Source organism: Bactrocera oleae, chromosome 3 (genome assembly GCF_042242935.1).
Source record: "Bactrocera oleae isolate idBacOlea1 chromosome 3, idBacOlea1, whole genome shotgun sequence".
NCBI classification, from domain to species: Eukaryota; Metazoa; Arthropoda; class Insecta; order Diptera; family Tephritidae; genus Bactrocera; species Bactrocera oleae.
Genome location: NC_091537.1, coordinates 82,759,585 through 82,773,927, shown reverse-complemented (window position 1 = coordinate 82,773,927; position 14,343 = coordinate 82,759,585). Strand labels below are relative to the sequence as shown.

The 14,343-nt window shown below is 42.3% G+C and overlaps 1 protein-coding gene across 5 annotated transcripts in view; it reads left to right on the top strand.

Moving 5' to 3' along the window:
- Nucleotides 1–13,806, top strand: part of uif (sushi, von Willebrand factor type A, EGF and pentraxin domain-containing protein uif) — an 89,878-nt gene extending 76,072 nt beyond the window's left edge. For 4 of the 5 annotated variants that reach the window (XM_036370533.2, XM_014247173.3, XM_070107044.1 and 1 more), the window contains 9 exons: nucleotides 23–1,513; nucleotides 1,571–6,889; nucleotides 6,971–7,183; nucleotides 7,253–7,415; nucleotides 8,636–8,761; nucleotides 8,952–9,044; nucleotides 9,779–11,172; nucleotides 12,454–12,564; nucleotides 12,632–13,806. In XM_036370533.2, coding sequence (XP_036226426.2) covers nucleotides 23–1,513; nucleotides 1,571–6,889; nucleotides 6,971–7,183; nucleotides 7,253–7,415; nucleotides 8,636–8,761; nucleotides 8,952–9,044; nucleotides 9,779–11,172; nucleotides 12,454–12,564; nucleotides 12,632–12,663 — 8,942 coding nt within the window. In that variant the 3' untranslated portion in view covers nucleotides 12,664–13,806. The remainder of the gene's footprint in view (nucleotides 1–22; nucleotides 1,514–1,570; nucleotides 6,890–6,970; nucleotides 7,184–7,252; nucleotides 7,416–8,635; nucleotides 8,762–8,951; nucleotides 9,045–9,778; nucleotides 11,173–12,453; nucleotides 12,565–12,631) is intronic. The other variant, XM_014247168.3, reaches the window with a different exon arrangement.
- Nucleotides 13,807–14,343: the final 537 nt, after the last annotated feature.

Here is a 14,343-nt window from a genome sequence, read left to right as displayed (position 1 = left end):
GTCTTTTTTCTATTCTACGCAGAGGTCTATTGTGGTCCAGTGCCGCAAATCGACAACGGCTTCTCCATCGGCTCCTCGAATGTCACATATCGCGGCGTGGCCATGTATCAGTGTTATGCTGGTTTCGCTTTCGCTTCGGGCGCACCAATTGAGAAGATTTCCTGCCTGCCCGATGGTCGTTGGGAACGCACACCTACATGTATGGCTTCGCAATGCTTTCCACTACCCGAAGTGCCGCACGCGAATGTGACGCTGTTAAATGGCGGTGGTCGCAGTTACGGTACTATCGTACAATACGAGTGTGAATCGGGTTATGAGCGTACTGGTCACCCCGTGCTTATTTGTATGTCTAACGGCACTTGGAGCGGTGATGTGCCACGTTGTACGCGTAAGCGTTGTTACGAATATCCGAAAATCGAGAATGGCTTTGTCGTGGACTCAGCGCGTCCCTACTACTTTGGTGATGATGCGCGCGTGCAATGTTTTAAGGGTTACAAGCTGATCGGCAGCAATATTATACGTTGTAATTCGGAGCAAATCTTTGAGAATCCACCCACTTGTGAAGATATCAACGAATGCACATCGACTCAATGTGACTTGGCCACAACGGAGTGCATGAACACGAATGGCTCGTTCCATTGTCAGTGTCGCGGCGGTTTTGCGCCAACACCGGAGTGTCGTCCTGTCGGCGATTTGGGTTTGGCTAATGGTGGCATACCCGATGACAGCATAATGACTTCGTCCAGTGAGGAGGGTTACGCAAAGGGTTTGGTGCGTCTCAATTCAGCTGGATGGTGTGGCGCGCTTGTCGAACCGGGCGCAAATTGGATTTTGATTGATCTCAAAGCACCGACTATATTACGTGGCTTCCGTACGATGTCCGTGCAACGTTTCGATGGCAATGTCGCATTCACTTCTGCTGTGCGTCTACAGTATACTGACGATCTTACCGATTTATTCAAAGATTATACAAATCCCGATGGTACAGCTGTTGAGTTCCGCATACTAGAACCCACTCTGTCTATACTCAATCTACCAATGCCCATTGAGGCACGTTATATACGATTCCGCATACAGGATTATGTCGGCGCACCTTGCATACGCATGGAGCTAATGGGTTGCACACGTTTGGACTGTGTGGATATTAATGAGTGCGCGAAGAATAACGGCGGTTGCGATCAGAAATGCGTGAACTCACCCGGTAGTTATGGTTGCTCTTGCAATACGGGCTATCAACTATTTGCAGCTAACGGCACAGCCGGTTTTAGTATTGAACACACTGAAACAGGCGAACGTGATGGCGATACTTATCAGCGCAATAAGACTTGCGTGCCACTGATGTGCCCACCGTTGTTGGAGCCTGAGAATGGTAAACTCTTGACTGACAAAAACGATTATCACTTCGGTGATATCGTGCGATTCCAGTGTAATTTTGGTTATATTATGTCTGGCAGCGCTGCTGTATTATGTCTCTCGACGGGACAATGGAATGCCACGGTACCGGAATGTAACTGTAAGTTCACAATTTAAACTTTACTATTAACTTATTTAACAAAAATTTCTCTAACAGATGCCAAATGTGTCTCTTTACCCGATGACAAACTGGAGGGTTTAGCTGTCGAACGTCCAGATCCCGAGTCCGTGCTTGTGCCATTCCGTGATAATGTTACCATCACCTGCAGTGCGCCTGGCCGTAAGCTACGTAATACAGCTACTTCCGGTTTCCGTCAGTGTGTGTACGATCCGAAACCCGGTTTACCTGACTACTGGTTATCCGGCTCCCAACCTTCTTGCCCTCGCGTCGATTGCTATAAACCAATGCCAACACCTGGTGCTGAATACGGTCAGTTTGTGGATACACGCTTTCAGAGTTCTTTTTTCTTCGGCTGTCAGAATACATTCAAATTAGCCGGACAAACATCACGTCACGATAATGTCGTGCGTTGTCAATCCGATGGTATTTGGGACTTTGGTGATTTGCGTTGTGAAGGTCCCGTATGTGAGGATCCCGGTCGTCCAAGTGATGGTCGCCAAATCGCTCGCAGTTACGAACAGAGTTCGGAAGTGTATTTCGGTTGCAATCGCCCCGGTTATATATTGATTAATCCACGTCCGATTACTTGCATACGTGAACCTGAGTGCCGTGTAATTAAGCCTTTAGGTGTTACTTCGGGTAAGATACCCGATTCTGCGATTAACGCCACATCGGAGCGTCCGAATTACGAGGCTAAGAATATACGTTTGAACTCTGCGACTGGCTGGTGTGGAAAGCAGGAAGCTTTCACTTATGTCAGCGTTGATTTGGGTCAGGTACATCGCGTGAAGGCAATTTTAGTTAAGGGTGTGGTTACCAATGATATTGTTGGACGTCCCACCGAGATACGTTTCTTCTACAAACAAGCTGAGAACGAGAATTATGTGGTGTATTTCCCCAATTTTAATTTGACTATGCGCGATCCAGGTAACTATGGTGAATTGGCGATGATTACGCTACCCAAATATGTGCAGGCACGTTTCGTTATTTTGGGTATTGTCAGTTACATGGATAATGCATGCTTGAAATTCGAGCTGATGGGATGTGAAGAGCCCAAGAAGGAACCACTACTAGGTTATGATTACGGTTACTCCCCATGCGTGGACAATGAACCGCCAATCTTCCAAAACTGCCCACAGCAACCGATCATAGTGCGACGTGATGAGAACGGCGCTGTACTGCCTGTTAACTTTACCGAACCCTCTGCCGTCGACAACTCCGGTTCGATTGCACGTCTCGAGGTCAAGCCACAAAACTTTAAGACACCTTCGTATGTGTTCAAGGATACAGTGGTGAAATATGTCGCTTTCGATTATGATGGTAATGTGGCTATATGTGAGATCAACATCACTGTGCCTGACGTTACGCCACCGCTACTGCAATGTCCACAAAGTTATGTCATCGAATTGATAGAACGTCAGGATAGCTACAATGTGAACTTCAACGACACACGTAAACGTATTAAGACATCTGATGAGTCTGGCGATGTGCGTATAACTTACACACCCGAGCGCGCTATCATACCCATCGGTGGTTATGAGAATGTTACCGTTACCGCCTCTGACAAGTACAACAACCGCGCTTTTTGTCACTTCCAAGTCTCGGTGCAGGCTTCACCGTGCGTGGACTGGGAACTACAGCCGCCAGCGAATGGCGCTATCAATTGTCTAACTGGCGATCGAGGTATTGAGTGCATAGCAACCTGTAAGCCCGGCTTCCGTTTCACTGACGGTGAACCCTTGAAATCGTTCTCTTGCGAGACATCACGTTTGTGGAAGCCCACTTCGGTTGTGCCCGACTGCGTTTCTGAAAATACCGAACAAGCTGATTACCAAGTTACCGCCACTGTCACTTACCGCGCTAACGGTGCTGTTGCGCAGGCGTGTCTCAATCAATATCAGGATATGCTATCACAACACTATGCCGGTTTGAACCGTCTGCTATCGCAGCGTTGCTCGGCTGTCAATGTTAATATGAATGTGTCTTTCGTGAAGTCGGTGCCCAGTTTGTTGGAGGAGAACGTCGTGAAGATGGACTTTATACTTTCGATTTTGCCCGCTGTCAGACAACCACAACTGTACGAGCTTTGCGGCTCCACACTCAACTTGATATTTGACTTGAGTGTGCCCTATGCCAGCGCAGTCATCGACTCGCTGCTAAATATCTCCAACATCGGCAATCAGTGTCCACCGCTGCGTGCGCTCAAGAGTAATATTTCGCGTGGTTTCACTTGCAGTATTGGCGAAGTGCTTAATATGGATACGAGCGATGTGCCGCGTTGTCTGCATTGTCCCGCTGGTACTTATGTGATAACTGGACAAAGCGTGTGCACCAACTGTCCACGCGGCTACTATCAGAACCGCGATCGTCAGGGCACCTGTTTACGTTGTCCGGCTGGCACTTACACGAAGGAAGAGGGCTCAAAAGCGTTGGCTGATTGTATACCTGTTTGCGGTTACGGTACGTACTCGCCAACTGGACTTGTGCCTTGTTTGGAGTGTCCACGTAACTCATACACTAGTGACCCACCAACTGGCGGCTTTAAGGATTGCACTGCCTGTGCACAAAATACATTCACTTTCCAACCGGCCGCTTCCACAAAGGATCTGTGTCGTCAAAAGTGCGCTCCAGGCTTCTACTCATACACAGGGCTGGCACCCTGCTCACCTTGCCCGGTCAACTACTATCAGAGCGCGATTGGCGCACAAACTTGCAATGAATGTCCAACTAACATGCGTACCGAAGGTTCTGGCGCTAAAGGACGTGAGGAGTGCAAACCGGTGGTATGCGGTGAGGGCGCTTGCATGCATGGTGGTCTATGTGTGCCCATGGGTCACGGTGTACAGTGCTTCTGTCCGGCTGGTTTCTCCGGCAGACGCTGTGAGATCGACATTGATGAATGCGCTTCACAGCCTTGCTACAATGGCGGCTCTTGTACCGATCTGCCACAAGGTTATCGCTGCGAGTGTCCACCCGGTTACTCGGGCATCAATTGTCAGGAAGAAGCGAGCGATTGCAGCAACGATACCTGCCCGGCGCGTGCTATGTGCAAGAATGAACCTGGCTTTAAGAACTACACCTGCTTGTGTCGTAGCGGTTATACTGGCGCCGATTGTGATGTGACCATCGATCCTTGCACGGCGAATGGCAATCCATGCGGGAATGGCGCAAGCTGTTTGGCTTTACAACAGGGTCGTTACAAATGCGATTGCTTACCTGGCTGGGAGGGTATACATTGCGAACAAAATATCGATGACTGTGCTGAGAATCCGTGCCTGTTGGGCGCAAATTGTACCGATTTGGTGAACGACTTCCAATGTAGTTGCGCGCCTGGCTTTACCGGTAAACGTTGTGAGGAGAAGATCGATTTGTGCTTATCGGAGCCGTGCAAACATGGTACCTGCGCTGATCGGCTGTTCGATCACGAGTGTGTCTGTCATCCTGGTTGGACCGGCGATGCTTGTGATATTAATATTGATGATTGCGCTGATGAACCATGTGATAACGATGGCGTTTGCGTGGACTTAGTGAACGGTTACAGCTGTACCTGTGAGCCTGGTTATACCGGCAAGAATTGCCAGCATACCATTGATGATTGTGAATCGAACCCCTGTCAAAATGGCGCTACCTGTGTGGATCAATTGGATGGCTTTACCTGCAAGTGTCGCCCAGGCTTTGTTGGTCTCAGCTGTGAAGCGGAAATCGATGAGTGTTTGAGTGATCCATGCAACCCTGTAGGTACTGAACGCTGCCTCGATCTGGACAATAAATTTGAATGTGTCTGCCGCGAAGGTTTCACAGGTGCATTCTGCGAAACCGACATTGATGATTGCGAGACCAGTCCATGCCTGAATGGCGCCAAGTGTCGCGATCGTGTTGCTGGCTTTGAATGTACTTGCTTGGAGGGTTGGCGCGGCGTGCGTTGCGAACGTCAGATTACATCGTGTGGTGGACAGTCACCATGCCAGAATGACGCCAACTGCATTGACTTATTCCAGGACTACTTCTGTGTGTGCCCGAGTGGCACGGATGGCAAGAATTGTGAGACGGCGCCTGAACGCTGTATCGGCAACCCCTGCATGCATGGCGGCAAGTGTCAAGATTATGGCTCTGGACTGAATTGCACATGCCCGGCTGATTTCTCCGGTATTGGTTGTCAATATGAGTTCGACGCTTGTGATGCAAATGTTTGCCAGAATGGCGCCACCTGCATTGATTATGGCAACGGCTACTCTTGCGCCTGTCCACCTGGTTATACGGGTAAAAACTGCGAGGATGATATTGTCGACTGTAAGGACAATTCGTGTCCACCGGGCGCTACGTGCATCGATTTGACAAATGGTTTCTACTGTCAGTGCGCCTTCAATATGACCGGTGATGATTGCCGCAAGACCATACAAGTGGACTACGATTTGTACTTCAGCGATCCTCTACGTTCTACCGCTGCGCAAGTGGTACCTTTCTACACCGGCGAAACCAACAGTCTAACTATCGCAATGTGGGTACAATTCGCGCAGAAGGACGATACTGGCATCTTCTACACGTTGTATGGTGTGCAATCACCACACATCGCCAATCACCGTCGCTTATTGTTGCAAGCACATTCAAGTGGTGTGCAGGTTTCCATCTTTGAAGACCTGCCTGACGCTTTCCTCTCATTCGGTGAATACACTTCAGTTAATGACGGACAATGGCATCATGTGGCCATACTCTGGGACGGTGTAAGCGGTCAACTACAGTTGATTACGGAGGGTCTTATCGCTAGCAAAATGGAATATGGTGGTGGACGTGCTATGCCAGAATATGCCTGGGCAGTACTTGGACGTCCACAACCCGATGATACAAGACATTCAGCTTCATATGCCGAGTCTGGTTTCCAGGGTACAATTACTAAAGCGCAAGTTTGGGGACGGGCTTTGGACATCACTTCCGAAATACAGAAACAAGTGCGTGATTGCCGTTCAGAACCTGTGCTCTATCATGGTCTCATACTAAACTGGGCTGGTTATGAGGTCACATCGGGTGGCGTCGAACGTACGGTGCCTTCAATGTGTGGTCAACGTAGATGCCCTAACGGTTATCAAGGACCGAACTGCCAACAATTGGTTGTCGATAAGGAACCACCAACTGTGGAACATTGTCCAGGAGACTTGTGGGTAATTGCTAAGAATGGCTCGGCGGTGGTGACATGGGATGAGCCACACTTTAGCGACAACATTGGCGTAACGAAAATTGTTGAACGTAACGGTCATCGTCCAGACACCACACTGCTCTGGGGCTCTTACGACATTAGCTATATAGCTTCGGATGCGGCAGGCAATACGGCCACTTGCAACTTCAAGGTTGCTTTGCTGAGTGAGTATTAAACCAGACACAAAGAGTAAGATAGAGAATGATTATAAAATGGTACTAACAAAAATTTTATTTCATTTACAGCTGAATTCTGTCCACCTTTGGCCGATCCAGTAGGCGGTGTGCAAGTATGCAAAGATTGGGGCGCAGGCGGTCAATTTAAGGTTTGCGAGATCTCTTGTAATCCTGGCTTACGCTTCTCTGAGGCTGTACCCGACTTCTATACTTGTGGCGCTGAAGGCTTCTGGCGTCCAACACGCGAACCATCCATGCCGCTGATTTACCCATCATGCTCACGTGAGTTTACGACAAATCTTGTTGTTAAAGTTGTAGTTAATTTTACATAAATATAACTTCTCTCTACAGCTTCCAAACCTGCGCAACGTGTCTTCCGCATTAAGATGCTCTTCCCTTCGGATGTGCTCTGCAACAAGGCTGGTCAAGGTGTGTTGCGTCAAAAGGTGACGAACTCGGTGAATGCGCTCAATCGTGACTGGAACTTCTGTTCATATTCTGTAGAGGGTACACGGTGAGTTATTTGTTTATAATTATTAAGCGAAGTCGCTGTGGTTAGTAGGTCATCCACATTTTATAAGATAGCAGGAATTGTTCAATAAAATCAGCTAGGAATAATCTCTGATAAAATAGCCGACCTCTAATGTGTTACAAAGAAGTAAAAGATACTATTTGCCTAAAGACAAGTAACTTTCGTCACTCAAAAAAGAGTCTGAGTCAGTCCAGCCCAAGGATATTTTAGAAGCGAGTTTCGTTAGGAAATATCAAGCTTTAGAGAACATCCTCGATTAATTTTTTGTTTTAAATATAATCTCGTTGGGTAAAATTCTTTAAACATTAATACTTAAAACAAAAGAGCAAAGCTTTATATGTAGTTAAAAAAAGCCGGATAAACATTTGGAATACCTCATTAGAAGGAACTACAGAGTAAGAGTAGAAACTGATCTGAAGCCGTATATTCTAACGGTGGTATGGGTTGAACCTTTTTTAAAATGAATGCAATGATTTTTGTGACTGTACGTTCGGAGCGTTTTTAAAACAAAAGTTTTTAAAATATATATAACTAGGTCGAGTTTATGGGAACCTCACCAGGCTACGACTACAGAAGAAGAGCTCTTGAGAGCAAGTATTTTTCTATAACACAACTCTGATGCCCAGTTAAGGAGAAACGGGTAGAGATCTGGGAAATTACCCCGTGCACAGAGTTGTCAAGGGCATTCGGTGCGCTGCAACAATTTCTTTGCAGTTTAGTTTTTACCCCAAACATACTCGGGCCTTTATTTTCTCTCTACCTAAACAGTGCTTTGAAATTTGGCGAAAGCTTAAAAGGCTTTGAAAATATACTCGCAAAAGAGATGAGAAAATTCTCGAACCGATTCAGTCACAATAGCTTTTGAAGGTGAAATTTTTTTCGAAACTATTGTAGTAAAGTTCAATGTTGTGGTTGTGACTTATATCTAGATTAGTAAATCTTTATATGTTTGGAAATTAAATCTTGGAAAAAGATTACAAAATTGGGAAGAGGGTATTAATTCTCCGACGTTTATAATAATTATGTGAGGTTCCGAAAAAAGTTCGGAAAAATATTAGTTAGTTAGGAAGGATAGCTTAAACTCAAGAAGATCATTTCAAATCTTTTTGCTGATCGTTGATTATTGCGATTTAATATTTTAACTAATTTTTTTATGATCTGAAAGTTTACGAAAAATAATTTTTCTTCTCCTATCTTCTCAGCGAATGCAAGGATATAAAGATTGATGTGAAATGCGATCACTACCGTGCGGCCCAAAGTCAACGTGTGAGTCGCCAAGTCAAGGACGGCGGCGTATACGTCATGGAAGCAGAGATTCCAGTGCTCAAGTAAGTAAAAACTTGAATTTGAAAATATGAAGGAAAAATTATATGTGTCCTTAATGTTCATAAGTTTGTAATAGTAACCACTTTGTGTGTATGTATGTACATTTAAATGTGTGTGTGAATTTGTTTGATGGTTACTGTCTCTATGTGTACGTTTTAATTGATTTTAACACAATTAATCACTAAATTATAGCGAAAACGATGAGGTGGAGACGCGCAGTCGTCAAGGACGCCAACAAGCCGGCGGCGATACGTACATGCTGGAGATACTCTTCCCAGCAGTGAAGTATGTTTATGCTCATTGTCGAATTTCTGCTTCAATTTGCGCACATTAGCACGTTAATATCGCCGGGCGAAAGCGCTTCACTCACATAATTTAAGCAATTTACCGTTAATTTTTTTATTGGTGGCTTGTGGCTTGGTGATTTTAAGTTTAGCTGTTGCTTTTGAAAGCTTTTATAACAAGATAAGCTTCCCCATCATTGACAACTGCAATCTACTTACGACATAACGTAACTGAACATAGTAAGATAACATAACATAACGGGACATACCATGGCGTAAAGAGACACAACATATCATAATAAGACGTAATATAACATAACATAACTTAACGTAATGTAACGTAACATAACGTAACGTAATATAAAATCGCATAACTTTAGCTAACATAGCTTAGCAAATAATGCAACCTTAAAATAACATAACCTAACCCAACTTAACTTTCCATAACATAACGTGACAAAACGTAACATAACCTGACACAACATAACATAACGTTACCTAACATAATATGGCTTACTATATCATAACGGCACTTAACATAATATAACATAACATAACGTGACGTAACAAACGACAACATAACCTTGCAAACCACCAGTATCACTTACATCAACCAATTGCTAATAACATCTTCACAAATTGTACTTACAAACAACCCGATAACGCTTTGCTATTAACGTATTCTTAAGCCGTCTTTGAACCTAAGTATTCATTTTCATTACTTCTTATTCACAGCGACCCGGTTATCCACTCGAGCACAGGTGAACGTTCGACCGTAAAGAATCTCTTGGAAAAACTTATACTGGAAGACGATCAGTTTGCCGTGCAAGAAATTCTACCCAACACTGTACCCGATCCAGCTTCACTGGAATTGGGTTCGGAGTATGCTTGCCCCGTTGGACAGGTGGTTATGATACCCGACTGTGTGCCATGTGCCATTGGCACCTATTACGATACTGCGAATAAGACTTGTGTCGCCTGCGAACGCGGCGCATATCAATCGGAGGCGGGGCAATTGCAATGTAGCAAGTGTCCAGTCATTGCTGGTCGACCAGGTGTTACGGCCGGTCCTGGTGCACGTTCAGCGGCCGATTGTAAGGAACGTTGTCCAGCTGGTAAATACTTCGATTCGGATACTGGCTTGTGTCGCTCTTGCGGTCATGGTTTCTACCAGCCCAATGAGGGTTCATTCAGTTGTGAGCTATGTGGACTCGGTCAGACAACACGTTCCAGTGAGGCCACCTCACGCAAGGAATGTCGCGATGAATGCAGTTCTGGTCAACAACTCGGCATCGATGGACGTTGTGAGCCATGCCCACGTGGCACCTATCGCACACAGGGTGTACAACCGTCGTGCGTCAATTGTCCACTCGGTCGTACAACACCGAAAGTGGGCGCCAATTCTGTGGAGGAATGCACACTACCTGTCTGCTCACCCGGTACTTATCTCAACGGCACACTCAATATGTGTGTGGAATGCCGCAAGGGCTACTATCAGCCGGAGTCACAGCAAACTTCTTGTATACAATGTCCACCCAATCACAGCACTAAGATTACGGGCGCCACCGCCAAATCGGAGTGCACCAACCCATGCGAACATATTGCCGAAGGTCGTCCACACTGTGATCCGAATGCTTATTGCATATTGGTGCCAGAGACGTCGGACTTTAAGTGCGAGTGCAAACCTGGTTTCAATGGCACTGGCATGGAGTGCACAGACATGTGCGACGGTTACTGCGAAAATTCAGGCAGCTGTGTTAAGGATCTCAAGGGCACACCATCATGCCGTTGTATCGGCTCATTTACTGGTCCGAACTGTGCGGAACGCTCTGAGTTTGCTTATATTGCGGGAGGTATTGCTGGTGCCGTTATTTTTATCATTGTCATTGTGCTGTTGATTTGGATGATCTGCGTGCGTTCGACGAAGCGTCGCGATCCGAAGAAGATGCTCACGCCTGCTATCGATCAAACCGGTTCACAGGTGAACTTCTACTATGGTGCGCATACACCTTATGCGGAGTCCATTGCGCCGTCGCATCACAGCACCTATGCGCACTACTACGATGACGAGGAAGACGGTTGGGAAATGCCGAACTTTTACAACGAGGCGTACATCAAGGACGGCGGTGGTGAGTAGTTTTAACAATTTTATACCATGAAAAGGATATATTCAGTTTGCAATTAAGTTTGTAACAGACTGAAGGAAACGTCAGAGAGTTTATAAAATATATATATACAAATGATCAAGGTAACGAGCTGTGCCGATTAAGCCAAGTCCGTCTGTCCGTTTGTCTGTATATTCGCGTAGTCGTCTCAGTGTCAGTTGCTCAAATCCGTTTTTCTCCAAGAAGCAGCTTATTTGTCGGAACCATTGATATTGGACCAGTAAAGTCTATAGTTGTCATACAAACGATCAAAATCAATATTCGGCATTGATTATTGTCAAAGATAGCGGTACAATCTCCCGAGGAATTGTTCAGAGCAAACCACTATAGCATATAACTGCCATACAAATTGAACGATCAAAATAAAGTTTTTTTTTTAACTTTTGTAGGTTCTAAAATATAACCTCAAAAAAGACAATTTTGTTCAGTCTGACGTACATATTGTATCCTATATGGTCGTAAGCGCTGCTAATTTATGTTATGTTATGTTAAGTTTTGTAAGTTTTTATGCTATGTGAAGCTATGGTTTATTATTTTACCACGTTATATCCTGCGTTATGTTGAGTTATGTTATGTTATGTTAAGTAATGCTATGTTATGCTTTGTAATTTTTGTGTTATGCTACGTTATGTAAAGTTTTGAAACGCTATGCTGTTATTTAATGTAACGTTATGTTATGTTATGCTATGTTAAGTTATGCTTTGTTTTGCTATGTCATGTATGTTATGCTTTATGGTATTACTTTATATGATTTATCTTATGTGACGCTATGCTTGCTACGAAAAGTTAAGTTATGAAATGTTATGTTACGATATATAAAATTATGTTATGTTAAGTTACTTTACGTTACGTTAAATTAATCTATGTTAAGTTAAGTTATGATATGTTATGTTAAATTACATTACGTTAAGTTAAGCTATGCTAAGTTAAGTTACGATATGTTATGTTAAGTTATGTTATTGTATATTGAGTTATGTTATGTTATGTTGTGTTACATAAAGTTATGTTATATTATGCTATGTTATGTTAAGTTATGCTATGTAATGTTATATTATGCTGTGCTACGTTAAGTTACATTGCGTTGAGTTGTGTTATAGTACGCTAAGTTAAATTATGCCAGGTTATGTTTGACTAAGTTATGCTATATTAATTTATGTACGTTATGTTATGTTCTGTTATTTTGCTCAAATAAAATTTTCTATAAATATCTTCATTTTTAATTTTATTCTCTGTTCTCTTCTACAGGTCTACATGGCGGTAAAATGAGTACATTGGCGAGGTCGAATGCTTCGCTGTATGGAACTAAAGAAGACTTATACGATCGACTGAAACGACACGCGTACACTGGCAAGAAAGGTATAAACCGTTAACACAATTGAAAATCAATAAAATTCGATTTATTTGCTACTCTCTTTTTTTCCAGAAAAGAGCGACAGTGACAGCGAAGTACAATAAGCGCAAAATGCTGCGAACTCGAAACACATACGCACACACATACACACACATACATGCATAGAAGTGCCGCTCAACAATGGTCAGCAATAAAGAATTGTGGTCATAAAACTAACGAATCAGCGTCGCATGGCAAATTTAACGACGCTGATACATTGTATTTAAATGCGCATAGGTTTTAGCTTAGACTCGTACAATTTAGTGGTGAAGTGCAGCAAGCAAATTGGCAGCGGCAGAAATGAGATTGCGAAATTAAAGTGAAAAAAACACTGCCTTTAAGTAATGTAAAATTTGGCATAACGCGAAATACTCACTACACAAACACACACACACAGAGCGCGTTTTATGCTTAAAAAATTATAACAAAAAAATAAATAAAAATAATGAAAAAAGCTTTATATTGAATTGTTGTAATTGAAGTTGTTTAAATTTGTAATTATTAATTGTTTCTTTTTTTATACAAAACACACTAAAACATTTCTAGTTGAAGCACTTTGATATGCGCGCCTAAATGCATGCTACACGTTTACTTAATTTGCACAATTGTTATACTATAATTAAAGTTAATTAAAGTTTTTTGTTTCTAATTAAGCGTTATGCAACACTACGCACACATAGACGTGTGCACACATACATACATGTGCTCACACATACATACACACAGATTACAATATTTAATGTGAAGCTTTGAAAGCTGCTCAAATTTCCTTAGCGAAAACGAAATTTAATTAAATAACAAAAAAAAAAAAAACTACAATAAATTAAACTATTGTGCAGCAATAATTAATTGTAATTAGTTGATAAGCATATTGCTATATTTAGTTTATACTTTAGCGAAAACAAATGCATACACACACATCTATGTGTGCTTGTAAAAATATGTTTTTAAAATGGCGCCTTTTCATTTCGTTTAATTTTGTAATTATACATAGAAAAAAGTAATAAATTAAGTATTATTTACTTATTTGGCGCCCATAACGAATCGTAAAAGTGATTAACAACGAATGAACAAATACATAAAATAATAATAATAATTAGATGACATGGCAACAGCAGCGTCCAACGAAGCGTGTGTGACAGTTTTGGCTACCAGCACGCATAGCTTATATATATTAGCATATAAATAAATAAATATATATATACATATATATTTTTTTTTTTGTTCATAGTTTATACATATATATACATATAATATTTCTTAATATTATATTATTATTAAATTTTTATTTTTATATTTTGTATTTTTGAGATTTCCTTCCAACAAGTGTTATCATTTCAGCTGCTATAAATAATTTAGTTTTGATTTTTTTTACTTTTAATTATAAATTAAATGCAATTTGTATGCAAAAATTATAGTCGTCGTTATATTATAATTTAAAAATTTAATAATATTTAATGTAATAATTATTTTAAATATTAAAATATTGTATTTTGTACTATATAAAAATAAATACAAGAAATATATTTAATATAAATCATGACGTTTGTTTAACTGATAAAAATATTAAGAAAAAACGTTGTAACGAAGCTACATATAATACCCATTACAGTTCCCTTTCATTTAGCATCAAAGGTTTACAAATAAATTTATCTTGATTTTGATTGGTCAGTTTATATGACAGCTATATCCTATAGTGGTACTATATGAACAATATATTTGGAGATTATAGTGTTGGCTTGGAG